We start from the raw sequence: 24,163 nt of genomic DNA, 5'->3' as shown, positions 1-24,163 counted from the left end.
CAATAATTCCATTCAATCACTGAATATTAAGTGAGTGTCTTTGTGTACTAGGAACTACACTATGGTATATGAAGGATACAAAGAACAAGAGATTTCCTGCTATGATAAACTTACTTATTTGTGTGTGGGAAAAAGTATAACTATAATACAAGATGAAAATATATCAAGTACTTCATTGCCTCCAGAGCTGTATTAGGCACCAGACAAAGGAAAGTATATGGACCTGAGTGCACAAAGTAGATGATGGGGAAGAAACACTAAATACTAAAATGAGTACTTTGAAGTAAGATGACATTTATTGCCCATCTCTATAACTCTAGGGCCTGATATAAAACAAGTTTGTTAAAATAAAATGTTAAGCCATTTACAATTCAAGGATAGTTGTGCAGAAGGAGTAGAATGTAATGATAAGTGCTTGATTTGTGGCGAATAATCACGGCAAAGTAAGAATTTCAGGGTTTTTTTTGTTGTTTCTACTTCTGTAGACTTCATTAAAACTTGCACAACTTAATCAAAATTTTAAGTTTTATTCTTCAAAAGACACTCTTAAGAAAACAAAAGGTAAGACAGACTGAGAGAAAACATTTGCAAAACATATTCAAAGGACTTGTATCTCGAATATACAAGGACTCTTATAATTCAAAAACAGAAAGACAACACAATAAAAATGGGCAAAAGATATGACCAGATACTTCACAGAAGACACAGAGATGGCAAATAAGCACATTAAATGACGCTCAATATCACTGATCATTAGGGAAATGCTAACTAAAACTACAAGATACTACCTACTAAGGCGGCTAAAATTAAAAGGACTATGTATACAAAGTCTTGTTGAGAATGTAGAGCAAGTGAAACTCTCATCCAGTGCTGGTGGAATTGTAAAAAAGTTATACTCATCATTCCCTCTCCTAGGTAGTTACCCAAGATAATTAAAAGCATATGCCCATACAAAGACTTGTACACTAATGTGCATAGCATCTTTCTTGCCACTGCCAGAAAGTGGAAATAACTCAAATGTCCACAACACGGTGAATGAACAAATAGTGGTATATTAATACAATGCAATACTACTCAGTAATAATAATAAAAACATGGATGAATAATTATACTGAGCAAAAGCAGAAGAAAAAAGTACCTACTGTACCATATAATTTAATTCATATGGAATTCTAGAACATTTTCTGCCTACAGTGACAGAAAGAAGATCCATGGTTATGAGGAGCTGGAGGCAAATATTACAAAGAGGTACTAGGAAATTTTTAGAGGTGATAAATATTTATAAACTTCCTTTCCTTCTTGTAGTAGAATTCCAGCTTTACAGAGAGAAGCAAGGTGTATTGAGAAGGGAAATCTCTGATCTTTGTAGTTGTAACTATCAGATATTTAAAAGTCAGGAGCTATCCATACTTAAAATATGAAAAATAAAAGTTTTTATTTTTAAATAATAAAGCAAGCACTTATATTCTAAATTAGACCCTTGATGAAGGGTGTACATGTATAACATGTACTGGGAAAAAGGGAAAAGAGTGAAAAAGAAGGGAGAGTGAACTTATCGATAATTCTACCTCCTAAATGCAACTCCACTGGATTTTTTTAAGTTCTAAAGAAAAACAACAGCAATGACTTGAAAAAATGTGAGCATTTAAAATGCATACCTTCAGGGACTTCCCTGGTGGTCCAGTGGTAAAGAATCCACCTCCCAATGCAAGGGATGCAGGTTCGATCCCTGGTCAGGGAACTAGGATCCCACATGCCGCGGGGCAACTAAGCCCACGTGCCACAAACTACTGCAGAGCTCACGCACTCTGGAGCCCAAGTGCCACAACTAGAGAGAAGCCCACGTGCCACAACAAAAGATCCCACATGCCACAACGAAGATCCCGTGTGCCACAACTAAGACCCAATGCAGGCAAATAAATAAATAATTTAAAAAATGAAATGCATACCTTTAATGATTTTACAACCCACTAATTCCATTTTAAGGCATATATTCTAACTAGAGAATCTCTTTATATGTATATATACACATATATATATATAGTCTGTAACATATATATATGTAGTCTGTAATATATATATATGTAATCTGCAATAATATAATATTGCAGGCAAAAACAAAAATCCAAAAGTAGAATAAATAAATTAAATTGTGGTATAGTCATACAATGATATAATAACTAGCAATGAAAATAAATGAACTAGAGCTACACATACCTCATGGATGAATCTCATGCAGCGGTGAGTTTTCACTCAATAATGAATACATATAGTATAACTGCCTTATATAAAGTTTAAAACAGGTAACACTAAACTATATTTTAGTTTACATAGTAAAACTAAATCAAAAGCATGGGACTATTCATTAGAAAAATCAAGTATAGATTATTTAGCTTACTAGAAAGGATGTAGGAGGAGGGACTGTGAGTGGGATGGGCATTAAGTAGTTCTTCTAATTCTAATTCTTAATATGAGTGGTACTTACATGGATATCCACTTCATTATTATGCTTTAAACTTAATATATTTTTGCATTATGATACGTTTCACAATAAACAAAATGACACTTAAGAAATGCCCACTCTCAAATCAGTGGGTATTTTTTGCGCAGTCTCCCTGTATTTATTCAATACTTTGTTAACACAAGGCATGGTCCTAACTCCCTACAAGCTGGTAAGAATGCCAAAAGAAATGAGTGTTGTATGCTACCCACTAGTAAATACATTTTTTTACTGTATGAACACAGATCATATGAACTTATCAGCCATTTGGCTGACTGTCCCATATTTACACACTGTATAATTAAAAGGCAGGATGCTCTTTGAAGTTTCAATTCTTATGTTTTTATTATAGCCTATGAATATTCCCAGGGGAAGAAAATCTGTGAAATATACACTAAAACAGCTAAGAAACTTATGACATATACAAAAGGTTTGCTTAACATACAAATTTTAATAATTTATTTTATGTGAAAGCAAGAAGATATACTATATGTGTGCATATGTATAGTCACTCTCATATTCTCCCTAAATCCACTAGTCCAGGGATTAGTGTCTCACAGCCACTTAGATCTAAACATTTATCCAAAATTTTATACATGAAAAATTTCAAACATGAGAAAGTTGCACCTTTTCTTAAATAGTGAAAATGCCCTCGTCTATACTACCTCGATTCTATGATTAATATTTTACTATATTTGTTTCATCACATTTCCACCCCTCAATCCATATATCGATCCACCTTATTTTTTGATACATTTGAAAGTCAGTTGCAGACACTAGTACATGTCAGCATACATATAATTAACTAAGGTTCAATATTTCTGGCATTTTCATCTAAACATTTTTTACATACCTAGAATTCTCCTTCGATATACACCAGGTGCATGGATGTGGAAAAAAATCTTTTATCACAACAGGAAATAATCTGCTTTGATGAATAGTTATGATATAAAAAAGATTCTTAATTACACTTCTGATTAGTGGTCAGTTTAACTGTGTTCTTTACCTTCAAAATGTGGATATTTGTGACTTTTAAGAAACTTAATTACTAACTAGTAAATGGAATCATTGACATATTCACTATCAATTATTTAAAAGCAATTAAGCAAATGAACTAGCATGTTACCACAAAGTGGCAATAGAGATCTCCTTACTCCTTTGTTACTGCCACATGACCTTTAATCACTAAGGCCATTAGATGGGGAAAGCGAAATTCCAATGTCACAGTCTGTTCTATGTTTAATTTCTCTTGCCAAATATTCAACTACTATAATAATTTTTCTATTCTTTTTCTTCTCACTTTTAAATCTTGAAAGCACACTCTCCCCAGGCTGGCTAACAGAGATTAAAAGTAGATGGGAGATCCACTAGTCCAGGGATTAGCAAACTTTTTTTAAAGGGCCAGAGAGTAAATTAACTTAGGCTTTGTGGGCCATACAGCCTCTGTCACTAGTCAGCTCTACTACTGTAGCACAAAGCAGCCATAAATAAATAGGCAGCAGACTTAATTTGGTCCCTGGCCCTAGTTGCTGACCTCGAATCTAGTCTAAACATTTTTAGAGATAAGAAAAACTGAAGCCCAGAAAGAACAACTTTTCAGAGGTCAGAACTAATCAGAAGCAGAGCTAGAACATAATTTAAATCTTGGGACTTCCCTGGTGGTCCAGTGGTTAAGACTCCACATTCCCAATGCAAGGTTCAATCCCTGGTCAGGGAACTAGATCCCTCATGCCGCAACTAAAGATCCTGTGTGCCGCAAATAAGACCTGGCGCAGCCAAATAAATATTAAACAAACAAACTAACATAAGAAAGACAAATCTTAAAAAAAAATATTTAAATCTCATCAGTGGCAAACCAATTTTAGGAGATGGTATGAAAGAATCTGTTTATTGACTTGGTTGGAGGACAAACAATTTCAGTTTTTAATGTTGGTAGCTGTGAAAAATTTTGATGCTATTAAGCATGAAGGAATAGAGCTGGAGGAGAAAACAGTATTTAAGATATTCAAGAAGAACCTGGAGGAGTTCTCCACCAAGTGGTGGATACAAGTATATCATTTAGAGGTGAGCTTGAGGATGGAAAAACAGCTTTGGTAGTACCTGATGCACAAATGCTAGGCGGTTGTGAGAGTAAGAGGCAACGCAGATTGAAGAAGAAGAGTGCTAAAGATGGGTACTCAAAAGACACAAATATATGGAAAAAGGGAAATTTAAAAAGGTTGAGACAGAAGCCTAAGAGATTGGAACAGGTCCTACAGACGATGATACCATGGAGGACAAGGAAAGTGAACATTTAAAGGACTGAGAGGTGGGTATCTGACACAATGAGCCCAGGTAAAACAAAGCCCAAAAGGTGTTCACTGATGCTGGCCATGAAGACTTCCTTTCTGACCTTGGTGAGGTTAGTCGTGAGAAGAGCAAGCAGACTATAATCATCTGAAATGAGCAAGTAAAGACAGCATACATAAGTTCTCCTTTTAAAAGGTACATCAGTGAGGGAAGTGGGAGAACAAAAAGAAGAAATGTTTACCGAGTAACCAGTATTAAGAGCTCTGTGCTAGGTATATTAATTTTCTTTTCTCGTTTAAACTTTACAGATACTCTATTACCCCATTTCACACTTAAGAGAAACCTAAGGTTCACTGAGGTAAACAGACTTCTCAGAGTTACAGTCTGCCAATAATAAATATGGGATTCAATGCACGTGTAGTTGACTCCCTAAAATGGTCTACCTAATATTAAGGGCAGGAACAAGAAAAGGTTTCTAAAAAATAATTTAAAGGGACTTCCCTGTGGCACAGTGGTTAAGAATCCACCTGCCAGTGCAGGGGACATGGGTTGGATCCCTGGTCCGGGAAGATCCCACGTGCCGTGGAGCAACGAAGCTCAAGCGTCACAACTACTGAGCCTGTGCTCTAGAGCCCACAAGCCACAACTACTGAAGTCCGTGTGCCTAGAGCCCGTGCTCCACAACAAGAGAAGCCACCACGATGAAAAGCACTCCCATTGCAACAAAGAGTAGCCCCTGCTCGCCGCAACTAGAGAAAGCCCACGTGCAGCAACAAAGACCCAACACAGCCAAAATTAAATAAATAAATTTATTTTAAAAGTAATAATAATTTTAAAAAATCACTTTCTTAAACTCCATTGGTTACACGATAAACTAAAACCTGAATTCTTTGGAGTCATGTGGAATATATTTAGATTTTATAAGATCACAAGGCTATAGTTAAAAGTTAAACAAAAAAGTTGGACTTTTCTTGACAACTTAAAAAAAAACATGACTTAAATAAAATCTACCTATATCATGGTAAAATCTAACTATATCAATTTAATAAAAGGAATATCTTGAAATGTTTATGGATTATAGATTTTAGGCAACAGAAGAATAATATGAATAAATACAGGTATCAATTTGGCTAAACAAGATCAAAAAGTGTAACAAATCTCAAACTTATTTTATAAAGTTTTGTAAAAATTCTTTTAATAATTGAGCAATCTTGATAAATCACTTTCAGGCTCCTTTAGCTGTAGATTTTCACTGTAAATCCCATGCTTACTCATGCTTAAGCATATCTGCAATACCAAACATATAAGTTTAGTACCTTTTGTATGTAAGTGATTGTTTCACACATGTAGAATTTAGATTGGAATGTTAAATGATGGGCAAGTCCCATGGATGTACACATTGTAAGTAATTCTATTGCTCAGAATTTTTAATCTCAAGGCCTAAGTTACAGAAACCATTGTTATGGAATTGCTTTGGGTATAAATATTGTGCACACCTAGCAGGGAGCCATAACTACTTTAAGGTGGTCTAATGTAAACTAAAAGCCTTATATAACATAGTACAATTCTGCATAACCTGGCATCAGTAGTTCAATAAATTTGGAATGTCAGGCAAAGGCTTGCATTAGTTAAAAAAAAATTATCATGGACTTCTCCTTCTAGTCATTATTAAGTAACTGATACTAGAATTGCTCTCTAGAGTAAATAACTAGAAAACTAACTGACAAAATACTCTTTAAAGAAAAAGGTAAATATGATCCAAAAAGAAGAGGGGGGAAAAAACTGGTCAACAGGTACAGATCCAAAAATGACAGAGATGACACAATTGACAAATAAGGACTATAAGACAGCTATTATAATGAAGAGACACATGGAGGATTAAAAAAAAAAACAACACAGTAATTGTACAGTTGAAAAGTATGACACATGAAATGAAAACTTCCCTGGAGGTCTAACACCACAGAAGACAATCAGTGAACTTTAAAAAACAAAAGAAAAACAAAAAATAGAAACTACCAAAGCTGAAGCATGGAGGTAAAATGGCTGGAAAAACATATGTATGTATGTTTGGAGTCTGAGTAGGGTAATGGGGGGAAAGATGTAGAAAAACTATTTGAAGAAATAGTGGTCAACATTTTTCCAAATTTGATGAAAATCTCAGTGAAACCTAGGCAGTATAAATAAAGAAAATAACACAACAAGTCACAATCAACTAATAAAAGCCACTGATAAAGGGAAAATCTTTCCCAAAACAAAGGGACACATTTTATACAGCCAACAATAAGAATGACAGCTGACTTAGCAGAAACAATGCAAGCCAGAAGAAAATAGAGACCTTTCTAAAAAATGAAACTGGAAACCAAGAAATTCTATATCCAGTGAAAATATCCTTCAAAATACATTATTAGGCAAACAAAAGCTAAGAGAGTTTGTCACCAGATTTTCACTAAAAGAAAATACTTCAGGATGACAGAAAAGGATTCCAAATGGACATTCCTCTCTATAAAAAGGAATAAAGACCACCAAAACTGGTAAATATGGGCTATATGTATGACATTTCCCCTTTGCTTTTAAATTGCTTTAGAAGAAAACTGTTTAAAGCAAAATAATAAAGTATTGTAGGAGTAAAAAATATCTGACAACAAGAGCACGAAGGACAGGAAGGGAAAATGTAAATACTTTGTTGTAAGGTTCTTACTTTATATGCAAAGTGGTAAATTATTATTTGTAGTCTGTGACAGAGTAGGATGCCTATTTTCAATCTTAGAACAAACTCTAAAAAAAATGCAACATGGTGATATAGCTTAAAAAGTCAATAGGGAAAATAAAAAACACTCATTATAAGCCACAAGGTAGCAGTAAAAGAGAAGAAGAGAGAGAGAAGGAACGATAAAAAGAAAACAAATATCAAGGTGGAATACTTAAACCCAAGCATATTAATAATTGCATTGAATGTAAATGGTCTAAACGCTCCAATTAAAGGCAGAAATTATCAGACAATTTAAAAAAGAAGACCTAAGTATATACTGTCTGTAAGAAATGAACTTTAAATATAAAGACACATATATTAAAAGTAAAAGGATGCAAAAAGATATACCATGCAAACACTAATCATAAGAAGGATAGAGTGCTTATTACATTAATATCAGAAAATTGTAGACTTCAGGACAAGGAAATTAAACAAAGAGGGACATTTCCTAATGATAAAAGCAATTTTTTTTTTTTTTTTTTTTTTTTTGCGGTATGCGGGCCTCTCACAGTTGTGGCCTCTCCCGTTGCGGAGCACTGGCTCCGGACACGCAGGCTCAGCGGCCATGGCTCACGGGCCCAGCCGCTCCACGGCATGTGGGATCTTCCCAGACCGGGGCATGAACCTGTGTCCCCTGCATCGGCAGGCGGACTCTCAACCACAGCGCCACCAGGGAAGCCCGATAAAAGCAATTTTAAGACTAAACTTAAAGTTATTATGAATACTGTATGTTGGTAAGAATGTAAACTGCTGGAACTCTCATACACTGCTGGTGGGAGTGAAAAATAGTGAAACTGCTTTGGAAAACAGTTTGATGATTTCTTACAAAGTTTACATACACTTATCATATGACCAGCAATTTCAGTCCTAGCTCTTTATTGAAGAGAAATGTAAACACATGTCTGCAGAAATATTTATAAACAAACACAGAAACTTTACTCACAATAGCCAAAACAAAAAAACAAGTCAAATGCCCATCTACAAGTGAATGGATAAACAAATTGTGGTATATGCATAGAATACAACTAAGCATAAAACAGAATAAATAGGTAATACAAATAAAAAGATGGATGAGTCTCAAAAACATGATGTTGAGCTAAAGAAGCCAGATATAAAAATATACATATACTATATGATTCCACTTATATGAAATTCTGGAATAGGAAAAACTAATCATCAGTGACAGAAAGCAGACCTATGGTAACCTGAAACAGAAGATGGGAGACTGCAAAGGTATACAAACAGGGTGATCAACTGTCCCAGTTTACCTGGGACTATCTTGACAAATCCCTCAGTCCTGGGCAAACTGGGACATTTGGTCACCCCATTATTTGGGGTGATGTAAATGTTCTAAACCTTGACTAGTATAGTGGTTATATGTTTGTCAAAACTCATTAAACTGTACACTTAAAGTTGCTACGTTTTATTGTATGTAAGTTAACATCTCTATGAAATTAATTTAAAAAGTAAAAAACAGACCATTATGTAATTTGTGATGACGTTACTACCCTAAATACAACCATATGTTTATCCTTCTTCTGTTGCTATATTAAGGCTAGCATTAAAAGTTATCAGTCTGTCAAACCCTAAAATCAGAATTATTTTATATACAGTATGTTTAGTCTTTAAGAAAGCAAAGGTATGAGTTAAGATGCAAAGGAATGTAAGAATGCAAAGGTTAGACATAATTGAGAGGCATTTAAAAAATTTTTTCAGCCTCCTTAAGTCACTCACTCAACAAAGTTCCTATGCTCAAGGAGCTCTAGGGCAGAGAGACTTGTACATTATAAGTCAAGTTCAAATAGCCAAGATCAGTACAACAAAATAAGCACAGATAATGTGTAAGGTGAAAGTGCTAACAATGCACTGAAGTAAGGAAAAGATTCAGGAAAGGATCCTGAAAGGAGAGGCAAGAGCTAATTTTACTTAAGCAATCTAGGAAGCAAGCGAGTCAGATGCACATTCTATGCGCTCTAGGTACCAAGTGGAGAACAGCATGATCTGGATAACTGTTAACAGTTGAGTGCTAACAGAAAATAAGGATTAGAAAATGGATGGATGGCAACATTAAAGGCTAAAAGGTAAACAAGTGACAGATTATGAAGAGCAAGATTCTGAATGCATCACCATCTGCAATCAATACCACAAATATAAAACATTTAAATACATCAACTATCCCATTTCTACTTCTGAGTATATCTTTAAGTTTTACGTTGTTTCTATTAGGTTCAGAGTGTATTTCCGCCTGATTTATTTCAGCTGATTTATATTTGGAAACTCTGAAATCATACACTTAAACTTTTTCATTTTATAGATTAAGAAAAAGCATGTTTGATGTGGACTTCATCACTTCAGACACAAAACAAGTCTTAGGATTCCCCAAATATTAAGAGGTGGAAAAGTAATTTTTTCCCAAAACTTTTAGACTAAGGGTACACTTAAAAAATAATTATTATTCCTGGATTTCCTAAAAACTGAGTCCCCCACAACTTAAAGGAAACGAAACTACACGTAATGTTTTATGCACTTTTCTGTACGTATATCTCTCACACAATAAAAGGGGCAGACGTTCAAAATTATCACACCATTGGGACGTGTGTACTCTTGAGTTATCTGTTATTAGAATAAGATCTTTCCATTTATTGCAAAAAAGCATTTTTTAAGTCCATTGTCCTAGAACATCATGTGGAGTAGGTGGTGGAAAGACTCAAAGTACCAGAGATTAGCCTGTCACAACCCTTTGGGGATGCTGTTCATCCCTTATGATTAAATCAATCATTTCATTTGTACCCGGTCCCATCATGCTTGTTTTAACATTTTTTTCATTCATTTAGTTGCAAATTTAGCTAACACCAATAAATATCAAGTCAGGAATTACAATTTATGTCTTCAAAGAAATAAAACACAGCCAAGAATCATCTGACAAAAGCTCTGAAATACATTTCTTTCACAGCTTTGCGTTTTAATGGCTCAACACCAGAGGTCGCCAAACTTTAGCAATAGAGCTGTATGTGCAGCCTTTAAAGCAAACGTGAAATAAAAGAAATTCTATTAGAAATCTGTTACTCCTCTGCTTAAAATCCTACAGTGGCTTCCAGCTGCTTACATACTAATGTGTTCTGGCCACTGCCCACAGCTCCAGCCTTCTCTCTCCTGGTAAACTCATATTCTATCCCCACCATTCAGAACCTTAGGCTCAAACCATAAAGCAACACACAATAGACCTGACTTCACTAAGCATCCTTGTCCAAATTGGCACGTATGTCCTCCATTCTCGTCCTTTCACTAAATGGTGAATATCTTTCCATGTTTCAAGAGTCAGCTCAAGAGTTACCTCTTCTATGAAGTCCTTCCAGATAGGATTTACCTCCAAATAGAATGCTCCTGCCTTTGTACTCTGCTCAGACTTCTGGGATCATACCTGCCTTACTTTATTGCCCTCATTTGTTCCCTTCCTCCCCTCAATGAGTCTCTGAACTCCTTGAGGGCAAAGACCCTCGATGTTCTAGCCCAGATAGTTCACTAAATCAGCATGTTGTTGATTTAGTGGTATGTACCCTGAAAGACTAAAAGGATACATGACCCAGGCTATACATAATGAATTCAATCAAAGCTTTTTAAATAAGCAGATAAAAACTGTGTAACACAGAAGCAAGAGATTACGTGTGACATGGCTGAATAATTAAACATCTTTATTTCCTTTCTGCATAAAAGAAATGTTTATTCAAATTGCATAACTGTCAAGTTGGCTGCCTATATCATAAATGTAACAAATTTCTCTAATTAGAAAACTAGAAAAGATGTCACTGAGCTATTCTATTTCAAAATATTAGTACTCTATTGACACTGGAATCATTTCTACACATTTTCACTTCCACAGGATTGATATAAAATGCTATGTCCTCTGTAGGTAGCCAAAATACTTAACTTTCAACACACACAGATTTTATCCAGTTTCCATCTACCTCTTTCTTACAATATATGAGTGAAATTTTGGTATAAGAATTTTTTTTTTTTTTTTTTGGTGGTGTATGCAATGTTTCCTTCTCAGGGTTCTCCACTGATTTCCAAAAGGCAAGGAACCACCACCCACCCCTTCCCCGGCAAAAAAGTGCAGCAATACAAATCTTAAAATCCCATTAGGAACATCTGTGAAGAAAAGAGCATCAAGTTGTCATGTTATTTGAACACAACTAAACAATTTGGCTGAAGTATTTTCTCAGCCTAGAGGGGATAAACTAGTACAGGAGGGTCCCTTTATGTGTCCATGCTGTACTCCATTTAATCCTGCGCCATCTGTCACTTAACTTGATCTGAGTCCTTTGCAAAACTACGGTCAGAGTTTATTGCCTTTCTTAAAATATGGTGGAAACAGCAACACGACCTGATCAAAAGTTCTGTAGGCACATGCCGTCACTCTTGTCTTCAGAACAAAAATCTTTCAGATATACTTCATATATTATGAAATTCACCCCTTTAAAGTATAGAACTGATTTTTTTTAGTATATTCAGAGGTGTACAGCCATCAACTGCTATCTAATTTTAGAACATGTTCATCACCCCAAAATGAAACCCTGCACCCATGAGCAGTCACTGCCATTTCCACTCTCCCCAATTCCTGGCAACCACTAATCTACTTTCTGTCTCTACAGATCTGCTTATTCTGGACATTTCACATAAATGGAATCACATTAACATGTGGTCTTTTGTGTCTGACATTTTCTTCATCCATTCATCAACTGATGGATATTTGAAACATTTCTACTTTTTGGCTATAAATAATGTTGCTATGAACATTTATGTGCAAGTTTTTGTGTGGATAAATGTTTTCAATTCATTCCTATGAATGGAATTGCCGGGTCATATGGTAACTCTATGTTTAGTATTTTGAGGAAATGCCAAACCATTTTTTGTTCACACCATTTTACAATCCCTCCAGCAATGTATGAAGATTTCAATTTCTCCACATCCTTACCAATACTAGTTATTGTCTGTCTTTATTTTAGCCATCCTGATGAATGTGATGTAGTATTCATTATGGTATTGATTTGCATTTCTCTAATGACTAACAATGTTGAGCATCTTTTTTGTGTATGTGTGCCTACTGGTCATTTGTATGTCTTCTTTCGAGAAATGTTATTCGGATCCTTTGCCCATTTTTCTATTGGGTTGTCTTTTTATCATTGAGTTGTAAGAGTTCCTTATTCTGGATACAAGTCCTTTATCATATATATGATTTGCAAAAATTTTCTCCCATTCTGTGTGCTTTTAATTTTCTGGATGGTGTCCTTTGAAACACAAATTGTTAAATTTTGATGAAGTTCAATGTATCTGTTTTTTCCACTGTCACTTGTGCTTTTTGTGCCATATCTAAAAAGTCACTGCCTAATTGAAGGTCACAAAGATCTACACCCATGTTTCTTTCTAAGAGTTTTATAGTCTTGGCTCTTATGTTTAGGTCTATCCATTTTGAGTTAATTTTTGTATCCGGTGTAAGAGGTAGGTGTCCAACTTCATTCTTTTGCATATGGATAGCCAGTTGCCCAAATATCATTTGTTAAAGACTATTGTTTCCCTGTTGAACTGCCCTTGTCAAAGGTCAATGGACCATAAATGTAAAGGTTTACTTCTAGACTCTCAATTCTACTCCATTGATCTACATGCCTACACTCATGTCAGTACTATACTTCCCCCAACCCTTTCTTGAGGTTTAACTGACAAAATTGTAAGACATACAAAATGTACACAGTGGTGATTTTATATACATATAAAGGATTTCCACCATCTAGTTAATTAACATATTCATCACCTCACACTTTCTTCCCTTCCTTCCCTCCTTCCTTCTTTTGGTGAGAACATTTAATAGTGTTATCAACTATAGCCATCATGTTTTACATCAGATCCTCAGACCTTATTCATCTTATAAAGTCTGTCCTCTTTTACCAACCTCTCCTCATTTCCTCCACCTCCCTAAGTCCCTGGTAACCACTTTTCTACTCTCTGTTTCTATGACTTGACTCTTTTCTTTTTAGATTCTACATACATGGAATACCATGCAGTAGTTGTCTTTCTCTCTCTGGCTTATTTCATTTAGTACAATGCCCTAAGGTCCATCCATGTTGCCACAAATGGCAGGATTTCCTTCTTTCTTGTGGCTGAATAATATTCCATTGTATATGCACTGTCTTGATTGCTGCAGCTGTATAGTAAGTTTCAAAAATGGGAAGTATGACTTTACTCTTTTTTTTAAAGATTGCTTTGACTCTCATTTTTTCTTCCTGAATAAAATTTTATATTTGGCAACAAGTACCCTCCTTCCCCCTGAAAAAGGTAATTACTGTTTTGATTATGCAAATTATTCAACATAAAGTAAAAAAGTCATTCTTGGTTAATACATATTCACAGGAGTCAAAGGCCTTTTTTTCTAGGTGAATCTCAGCCATAGTGGTATGCTCAAGGTAGGAGTACAAAACAGAAAAGGGGATAGGGGTGGGATTAGAATCTCTTGGGTTAAGAAAAAAAAAACACCTCACTGTATTTCCCAAACTTTTAAAAATCACACTCCGCTTTGAGACATGTAAACATTTTATACACACATCACCCAGCTCTTGCTTCTTTTGAGAATCATTAACACTATAGTTCTTCATAGCACCACATGCCAAGATTTTCTTCATGTTTTCCTTCTATTATATATGTATCAATAATATAAACATTATGTTTTATAAATATGAAATATCAATCAGTATGCTTTTAACAAAATAAATGCCCCTCTACAAGATTCCAGTGTTTCTTTATATTGGACCCTGAAATTAAGCAAACACACCAAAGAACTAAAAAATGCAACCATGTGGAAGAATCTGCAGTTGACACGTGAAGTGTATTATATCCCACAAAGAGTAATTCTGTGCATGGTCTTCTGAGTCGGGTTGTAAAATGTAATTATCAGTACAACAGTTTTGAGGTCACAATGTCATGAAACTTAGGTCTGTGTGAAAAAAGTTTCTTTGCATAAATAAAACATATCGTGGCAACTTAGTACATCATTTTATACTGTTTGTTTTGGGGAAATTAAAGATTTCAAATGGATGTCATTATTCTCAAGTCAAAAGCTAAACTAGACCACACTGCCAGAAGACGACTTCTCTGTGCCTGGGCACACTTACATGTAAGCGCACAGAGATTTAACCAAGTACTAGTATTACTGTAGAGTCAGTAAAATTTCATAGTAGTTACTTAAAACTTGATGTTTCTTCTGGTCTATGTACAACATATTAATGTAAAGATGTAGTTGAGGAGTTTTACATTAAAATGATTATTCTAATACTCATTTACTCATTCACTTATTTTTACTTTTATTTTATTTTTTATTTATTTATTTTTTTTGTGGTACATGGGCCTCTCACTGTTGTGGCCTCTCCCGTTGCGGAGCACAGGCTCTGGACGCGCAGGCTCAGCGGCCATGGCTCACGGGCCCAGCCGCTCCGCGGCACGTGGGATCTTCCTGGACCGGGGCACGAACCCGTGTCCCCTGCATCGGCAGGTGGACTCTCAACCACTGCGCCACCAGGGAAGCCCTCATTCACTTATTTTTAAAACGTTGACATTATGTACATAATATTTATACTGCAGGCGGTTACTATAAACTGTAACCATAGTTCCTTGTACTAGTATAGGGATATTTAAGCTAGGGATTCTGGATGAGCTTCAGAAAGTCCAAAGTTCACCTGATATCATATGCAAAACTCTGGCATGACTACATTTTTCTGGGGGAGAGTCCATTGCTATGAACAGATTTTCAAAGAGGCCCATGATCCAAAAGCTACTAAAAGTTGCTGCTCTAGTCAGTAATAAACATAGAAAAATTTAAACAAATAATACAAGAATGAAAAAAGCAATAAAATTTTTTTTATATATTGCATATTATATTGATACATTACAAGTAAAAATGTGTACCACAATGTGTAATGGAGTGTGCTTACTTGTTCCGGAGAGTGGAAAAAGGAGAGAGAACTAAATTTAATATGCTGTCCCTGCAGTCTGTTAACAACACAAGAGCTCTATAATATGACAGCACAAGAAATATCACCAGGTAACATATGATTAAGCTCCAAATGCATGTTAGCAAAGATACATCATGGATCCGTCAAAAAACTTAGGAAAAAAAGTATTTTATACTCATTAAATTCTGATTTAGTTAATATCTGAGACCTCTGTCTGAAAGACTGTTTAATGGTGAAAATGTTAAGCCAGGAGAGAGTGCACACACAGGTGCTAAACAACTCATAATACGGAGATAACTGAAAGCTAAACTATTTGCTAAACAAAGATGATGAAAATGACACTGAGCTGTACTTGAAAGCAAGGAATCCACTATTACAACCTTGATTGCTTTAGATGAAGCACAACTGAATCTAGTCCAAAGACATCACAAACTGATTTCGTATATTCATTACAATAAGATTTAGGGGCTGTTTCCTTTATTTTGTGGTCATACTTTAAAAATACTAAATTCAGGGACTTCCCTGGTGGCGCAGTGGTTAAGAATCCGCCTGCCAATGAAAGGGACACGGGTTTGAGCCCTGGTCCGGGAAGATCCCACATGCCGCGGGGCAACTAAACCCGTGTGCCACAACTACTGAGCCTGCGCTCTAGAGCCCGTGAGCCACAACTACTGAGCCCGCGTGCTACAACTACTGAAGCCCGCACGCCTAGAGCCCACGCTCCGCAGCAAGAGAAGCCACCGCAATGAGAAGCCTGCACACCTTAACGAAGAGTAGCCCCCGCTCGCCGCAACTAGAGAAAGCCTGCGTGCAGCAACGAAGACTCAGTGCAGCCCAAAATAAATAAATATATTTAAAAATATACTAAATTAATGGGTTCTAGACAACAAGTTGACATTAAGTATCATATTGTTTTCCCCAGAGCTACAAAATACCATGAATAGAGGACACCAATTTAGCTAAAGATGAATCAGACAGGATTTTCCTACCACCCAACCCCTCCCAGATACAGTAGTGGTACTCATCTTTGTCATTATCATCCTTCTAGGATTAAGGTAAGGATTAAATGTGGTAATATATGTAAAGTGCTTAGCCCAGTGCCTGGTTCAGAGGAAGTTCTCACTGAGTGGTAGCTTTTATAATTAGCAGTATTTTACCAATATTAGAAAATGTAGACTTCTGAGGGGCCAGATAATCACTGATCTATTTGTCTATAAATTATACTGCAAAGAGCCATCAGTCAAACTGGAAGACCAGGAAAACAATGATTTAGACAGACATTTGTAATAAAATGCAGCTCTCTTAACTCTATGTAACTGTTTTTGTTTCCTAACAAAAGATTCTGGCACAAAACAACTGAAAACACCTATTTTTTTCATAGTTTCTGGGATTTCAAAAAGCTGATTGTTTAAAAAAAAAAAAATCAACATCACAGAACAGTAAAAAGTGAAAAACCTCTTTTTTCCCTCTCTCTCCTTAATCCCACTCTCCACTGCTAAATCTTTTTCTACTGATAGGCAACACAAGAAATGAAGTCCACTTACTTAGCTATAATAACATAATCAAAAGATTATTTGGATCTGTTTTTTACTTTCAAATTTCTAAAGTTTCTGCTAGAGATAAGATTTTACTAGCTCTTACCTGTGTAAGAGCCATCTACACAAATATCTAAATTGAATTATTGCTAAGAGAAAATTAAACAATAGCTTAGTAAAGTTGTTTTAAAAGGGAAATTATGTAATTTTAATTGCCTTATAACAAACTATTTAAGTATGTTTTGCGCCCCAATGTTCGTATCAGGACTATTTACAACAGCCAAGACATGGAAGCAACCTTGGCTATTTACAACAGCCAAGACATGGAATCAACAGATAAATTGTTAAAAAAGATGTGGAAGATATGGTATACGTATATACACATACAAAAAACAGAATACTACTCAGCCATAAAAGGAATGAAATAGTGCCATTTGCAGCAACGTGGATGGACCTAGAAATTATCGTACTAAGTGAAGTAAGTCAAAAAGAGAAAGACAAATACCATATGATATCACTTATATGTGAAATCTAAAATATGACAGAAATGAACTTATTTATGAACAGAAACAGACTCACAGACACAGAAAACAAACTTATGGTTACCAAAGAGGTAAGGTTACCAATGTGGGAGAGAGAAATTACGAGTCTGGGATTAGCAGATACGAACTACTATATATAAAATAGATAAACAAGGTCCTACTATATAGCACAGGGAACTATATTCAATATCCTGTAATAAACTATAATGGAAAAGAACATGAAAGGATATGCATATATATGTATACCTGAATCACTTTCCCGTACACCAGAAACTAACACAATGTTGTAAATCAACTATAAAAATAAAAAATTAAAGAAAAAATGATCTACATGTTTAATGTCATGCTTTTCTAAAAGAGATATATCCAAATTTAAAAGGCTAGTTACTACAGTTATGAAAGCTATAGAGAAATTCTATCATCTAGAGGTGGACTCTTAACTACTTCTGCCTTTAAAACTCTTCCATTAGAAAGAAAGGGTCATATTATTACAAAGCATAAGTAAATGTTTATGGAATAAATCAAAGTATATCTCTAGGAACATTATTACATTTAAAACTTGAAATTCTACAAAATGGTTGGTTTCTTTCAAATATTAAGTTCTGTGATATTTTAATCCAAAAATTCAACTCTGGACTGAAGCTTGCCTTTTGTTACTTGAAATTTACATTTTAAAATTTGGAGGGGGAAAAGAAACTATTAGTAAAACCTACAGCATTCCCAGGTCCAGAATTTCCTAGACTGCTTCAACTTCAATCCATCTGCGGAATTTTGGGGACATTTGTCATTTATATAAGGAAGTTAATGATCAAATCTTTGAGAAGCTAAATATGGAATTTCTCTTCAAAAGCAATAGTTTATCACTTTATATTATTCTTTTCAGAATCAATTATGTAATTCAGAATAGAACCTACAATAGAATCTATGCAGTCATTAAAAAAATCACTTAGTCAACATACACTTCTTCACATGAGAAATACATTTAATTATTTAGTAAAAAAAAGTCTACAAAACAGATGGCACTTTTGTTTTAACATACATATGCATAGAAAAGTGTATAAAAATATTCACAGAAGTTATTTTTCATGATGTACCAGAACAGAAAGTGATTATTTTTGTTCTTTTCTTTGCATTTGTGTCTGGGTATATTTTCTGCATTAAGCATATAAAGTTATAGCATATATAATTATAAAAAAGTAATCATATTAAAAACTACTACCTTTTCCAAGTCTTCAAAAGACTCTTTAACCCCACTGCTATGACTTTTCGCAGAGGTGTCAAAGGACAATGCTATATCACTGAACCTATGGTTTGTGAAATTCCTGACAGATCTTCTCCCAAAATGTTTTATTTTTATCCAGGTATCTGAAACCACATCAAATATTCCTTAAGGGTATTTTAACTAGTACTGTTAAGGAAGAATTTAAGAAAAAAAATCTTATTATCTTAGAAGTCCCAAACAGAATCTCTCTGTTTACAAATGCTTTGAAAATCCAAGCACTTTTTGATACTCAGAGATTAACCAGCATAATGAGATTCTGATCTGATAATCCTATGTATGAAATCAACTTCAGAAAGCTAAGTGTTTTTCATGCTTAAAAATGATTTCTCATGACTTTCTATTCCATTCTGCCTTACACTTTTAACTTACTCTGAAGATGTATTTTAATTTTATTCTAAATATTTTTCAAAAGCCTTATTTGAGGGTAAGTAGGGAGGTTAAGGTTAAGCTAAGTTAGCTCAGTTTAAATAATACTCTGTGTTACTCATTCTGTAAATTATTGGCATGGACGTCCAAGCCAATAAAATTTAGTAAACAACATATACAACAACAATCACACTAACTTTTCTTATTAATTCCCAGGTAATTCCAAATTCATGAATGAACAATGATCTAGTAGATTAATTCAATTTAAACACTTACTGAAAACTATTTTGGTGTCCTTGGATATTAAAACACAACAATAAAAGAAAGTCCCTGCTCAGAAAGTTTATAAAATAATTAGGTAATTCTACCATTTATAATTTATGAAGTTTGCTGTACGATTGTTCACTTTTTGCATAAACTCAAAATCAGAGAGAAGAGTACCTATCGTACCGGGGGCAGGGGTGTGGGGGGCTGCGTCAGCTACCTCCAGTTACTCCAGAGGAATACCCATGAGGCTTTCAAGAGAGAAAATGGAAAGAGCAGAAAGGAACAGTAACATAGATTCCCTAGTTACCGAAAGGACTAAGGGTGCATGCCTAACATCTCAAAAAAACTGAGACTTGAGTTGGGCAACTGCGAGACCACTTTTCACAGAAAACTCAAATCTATTCTTGAAGTCCTGATTAGCAGAAATGACAATATTTGCTTAAAATATAAAATGCCTTAATACATTTAACTTTGAAAGCTAACCTATACAACTCTTTTCTGACATACAACTTAGATCATGAAAACTGGAACAGTTATATCATAATTAGTTAAGAGTTCTTATTTCAATGAAACACCACAGATTTTCAACATGTAAAGTACACAGACAGGATCAACAAGACTTAGAGCTAACTTAAACACACAAAATCCCTACAAAGTTTATTAACCTCCATGCAATAAGATTTAGAGCTATACTATACACACATACACACACACCCCAATACAATGTCTATTAATTAACCTTAGTGTAATGTATAACTTTAGGTCACCAAATGGGTGGTAAACTAATACTGATATATCATTTATCCTGGGTAGTATTGCTTAAAACTGTAAAAGGGACTGAGAAGCTTGATATCCCAAACTGTCCTGGGATGTTAACTCCATTATATCATCTTCAAAACATCTATAGAAAGTGATCTTGGAACTTCAGTAGGTGATGACTATGTATAAATGCAAGATGACAAGATAACATAAAAATGAAAAGAGTGTTTTATTTTAGAGATGGCCTACTATAACAAATTAATCATGGACAAACTTGCAACAAATAAGCCCTAAATAAAAATGACATCAATAACAAATTGACAGTTTCTACTAAAATTAAATAAGCACAGACCAATATTAGTAGAAAACTGAATTACAAGGACTGACAAAAAGTGGTGAAATAAGTTCTGGACTTAAAGGTGTATAAGATATGAGATATAGGATTTATCACAGATATTCAGTTTAGCTTCCTAAGCAATTTGGTTTGTGTCTTGTATGAATTCATTAAAATTAATGACAAAGAATAAACCATCACACAGTTCTAAACTATAATCAGTAGAGAAATGATGCAGTTCTAATAAGCTAAACATATATGACAAATAGGATGTCAATACACCAGGAGAACTGTAGTATGGTAAACTCAGATACAATTGAAAGCCTGGGGATAGAAGAAATGCTGAACGGTTGTACTGACTAAGGGTCAGCAAACTATGGCCCAATCTCTGTTTATGTAGGAAGGGCCCAGGAACTAAGAATTGATTTTACAGATAAACATTTGCAATCAATTTGATGATACGAAACACTGACTTTGAACCCCAATTAAGAGAAATGTTATAGCCCCCTCAAAAGAAATCCATTCCTCTAATTAGGAGACTTGAATTTCATCAATGAAAAATATGTGGAAATTTTTTTGTTATATTGAGTTGGCCAAAAAGTTCGTTCGGTTTTAAGTACAAATAAAAGACACATTTTTCATTTTCATGAAGAACTTTACTGAACAATGTGTTCAGTAACCAAACAAACTTTTTGCCCAATCCAATATATCTCAGACATCCCTAACTTTCCTTTTAGCCCATGAAGCCTAAAATGTTTTATCTAGCCCTTTATAGAAAGTTTGCCAACTCCTGTATTAGAATACTAATTTGAATAATAATGAAGAATACATAGGCTTTTAGGAAACAAGGAAATCAAACTATCTGAACTTAGATCTGAGTGTAGTATGGGAATCAGGAAGGAAGTAGGTCTGCTGAACTAAGTTTAAAGCTTCAATTTGAAACTAAAAGATGGTTACTACAAGAAGACAGCAAAATACCAGTGATCTCAAGGGCAAATCATAAGAAATTATATAGATAGTAAGGAAGATTCTTGATTACACATGGGTGTTTTCAACCACACTTGTACACACTGATACCTAGCAAGATCATTTTATCAAAAGTAACATATTCTGGGCCTCCCTGGTGGTGCAGTGGTTGAGAGTCTGCCTGCCGATGCAGGGGACACGGGTTCGTGCCCCGGTCCGGGAAGATTCCACATGCCGCGGAGCGGCTGGGCCCGTAAGCCATGGCCACTAAGCCTGCATGTCTGGAGCCTGTGCTCCGCAACGGGAGAGGCCACAACAGTGAGAGGCCCGCATACCACAAAAAAAAAAAAGTAACATATTCTTATAAATTAAGTACAAGGATTTTAAAATAACTTAATCACCATCCTGTGTATAACTACAAAAAGCTACTGAGAACCAATAAGGACCTACTGAATAGCACAGGGAACCCTGCTCAATACTCTGTAATAACCTAAATGGGAAAAGATTTAGAAAAATAGATAATGTATATGTATAACTGAATCACGCTGCTGTACACTTGAAACTAACACATTGTTAATCAACTATACTCCAATATAAAATACAAAATTTTTTAAAATAAATAAATAAATAAATAAGCTGCTGAGGCTCAGCACAATAAAAACTAAATTCAAGCTGTCCAGATACAAAACAGGCTGCATTCCAAAGTAGCGACCTGATGCTGGAAGTATTCAAGAAAACACTGAAAAATCATCTGTCAGGAATGTAACTAAGAAGCTTCTTTCATTGGATAGAGAATTGGACTACATAACCTCTAAGGAGACTTTCAATTTTCCACTTCCATGAAACATCTGGAAAATCAAGAATAAAGCCTAATAGACAGTAGGTGTTGTTGCTTTGGACAAACTATAACCTTAGAATCAACCAATCTAGTGGTCTAAATACAGAGACACTAGATATTACTAAAGGGGGGGAGGTGAGAACTTATTTAAGATCTCAAATATTAAAAACTTGAAAATGTCACTGCTGCTGTTCTTAAGAGACAGTATGAATTCCAAAATAATAATACTTTGGATCTGATGTTGTTAATAAAGGTGTTGACAGACCTAATAAATTATAAGTAAATTTATAAGTAAAAACTTCCTTAACTTATAAGTAAAAATTCTGCTTCTATCAAGTGATCTAGTCATATATATTCACTTTTTCATTTTATAAATATTGACTAAATACAAGCATCTCCTATGTGCTCAGCAGAGTATTATGAGCAGAGAGCACATGGTGAGCAAAAATAGACATAGCTTGGGTTTTTATTCAGTTTATATACATTTTAGTGATCTATTGCTTTTAAGTACTTTAAATAACAGATATATCCCTTTCTTGCATCAGATAGCCAAAATAGCTTTTCTAGTATCACATAACAAAAGAATAACTCAATTAGAAAGCAAAAGCTGGGTTCTTATACTTCTTCCACAGCTGAACTTGCTATGTGATCTTAGATCACATTCTCCATTTCCTCAGTTTTTCATGAGTGTGTGAGAGATATGGATTCTTAGAAAACAGCAGTAAGATTCCTTCTAGTTCAAAAATTCTGATCCCATCTTCTCACCTTGATTATTTCTACCAATTGATCCACACCACTGTCCCCTGGAAATATTGGTTGTCCTAGCAACAGCTCAGCCAACACACAGCCTGCAGACCATACATCTGAAGAAAAAAGAAAAAGAAAGCTTATTAATACTCTGTAGCTTAAGTTGCATTAAATTGTATACATTTTCTAATTTTACTTTGGTCAGAGAAATATCACAAGGAAAAGACTGTATAATCCAAAACAGAGGGCAAAAAGTCATCAAACTATCCTTAATGCATTTAAAAACTGTGTTAAACTTACTACAGGAAACAGGACAATAAGAATATTCTAATAAAGGGTAATATCTATTTAATTATCAAATAGCAGATGTTCAAGTCTTCAACAACCAAGACAGGGATTATAGAATGAAAACATAGCACATGATTATTTACTTATTATACTTAAAAATAAGTCAAAGTGATACAATCTCTTCACATTGGCAGGTACTTATACAGAGTAGCAGAAAGCAAGGGTTTAATGTCCTATGTACAGGGTTGTAAGCCAATGAAAATTTCTGGGAAAAAAATTTTAATACTTTAAATGGTTAAACTTTTGTCTTGTAATATGACTGACAGAAAAATGTGCTTAAATATATGAATATTTTAAAATGCAAAGAGAGAAGAATACATTTTATTTTACAAATTACAAATTTTAATTCACTTTTAAGTCAAAGCAGAAACCTCAATCTTGAGAGAAAACTTTAAAAAATAATTTAATTAATAAATTTTAATAATTTATAAATAAATTTACTAAATAAAAAAATAAAGCGTACATCCTGGCTTACCCACGATAGTCCTGGTCTAGATGACTGTCCTGGGATAATTATGAAGAGCATCCCCTTTCTCTCTTAAAAGTATTACCAAATGAGAAGATAAATTATACGGGCACTCTATTTAGAGCCCACTACCTAAGACTTCCTGCAAGAAAAAGCTAATTTTCAGTTTCTGGAT

General features: G+C 34.6%; 1 protein-coding gene across 8 annotated transcripts in view; it reads right to left on the bottom strand.

Annotated features, from left to right (window-relative positions):
• GSK3B (glycogen synthase kinase 3 beta) overlaps positions 1-24,163 on the bottom strand; it is a 202,975-nt gene that overhangs the window by 46,572 nt on the left and 132,240 nt on the right. For all 8 annotated transcript variants that reach the window (XM_032629875.1, XM_032629878.1, XM_032629872.1 and 5 more), the window contains one exon: positions 23,193-23,290. In XM_032629875.1, coding sequence (XP_032485766.1) covers positions 23,193-23,290 — 98 coding nt within the window. The remainder of the gene's footprint in view (positions 1-23,192; positions 23,291-24,163) is intronic.

Source organism: Phocoena sinus, chromosome 4, assembly GCF_008692025.1.
Source record: "Phocoena sinus isolate mPhoSin1 chromosome 4, mPhoSin1.pri, whole genome shotgun sequence".
Taxonomy (NCBI): domain Eukaryota; kingdom Metazoa; phylum Chordata; class Mammalia; order Artiodactyla; family Phocoenidae; genus Phocoena; species Phocoena sinus.
This window is presented reverse-complemented; position numbering and strand designations above follow the sequence as displayed.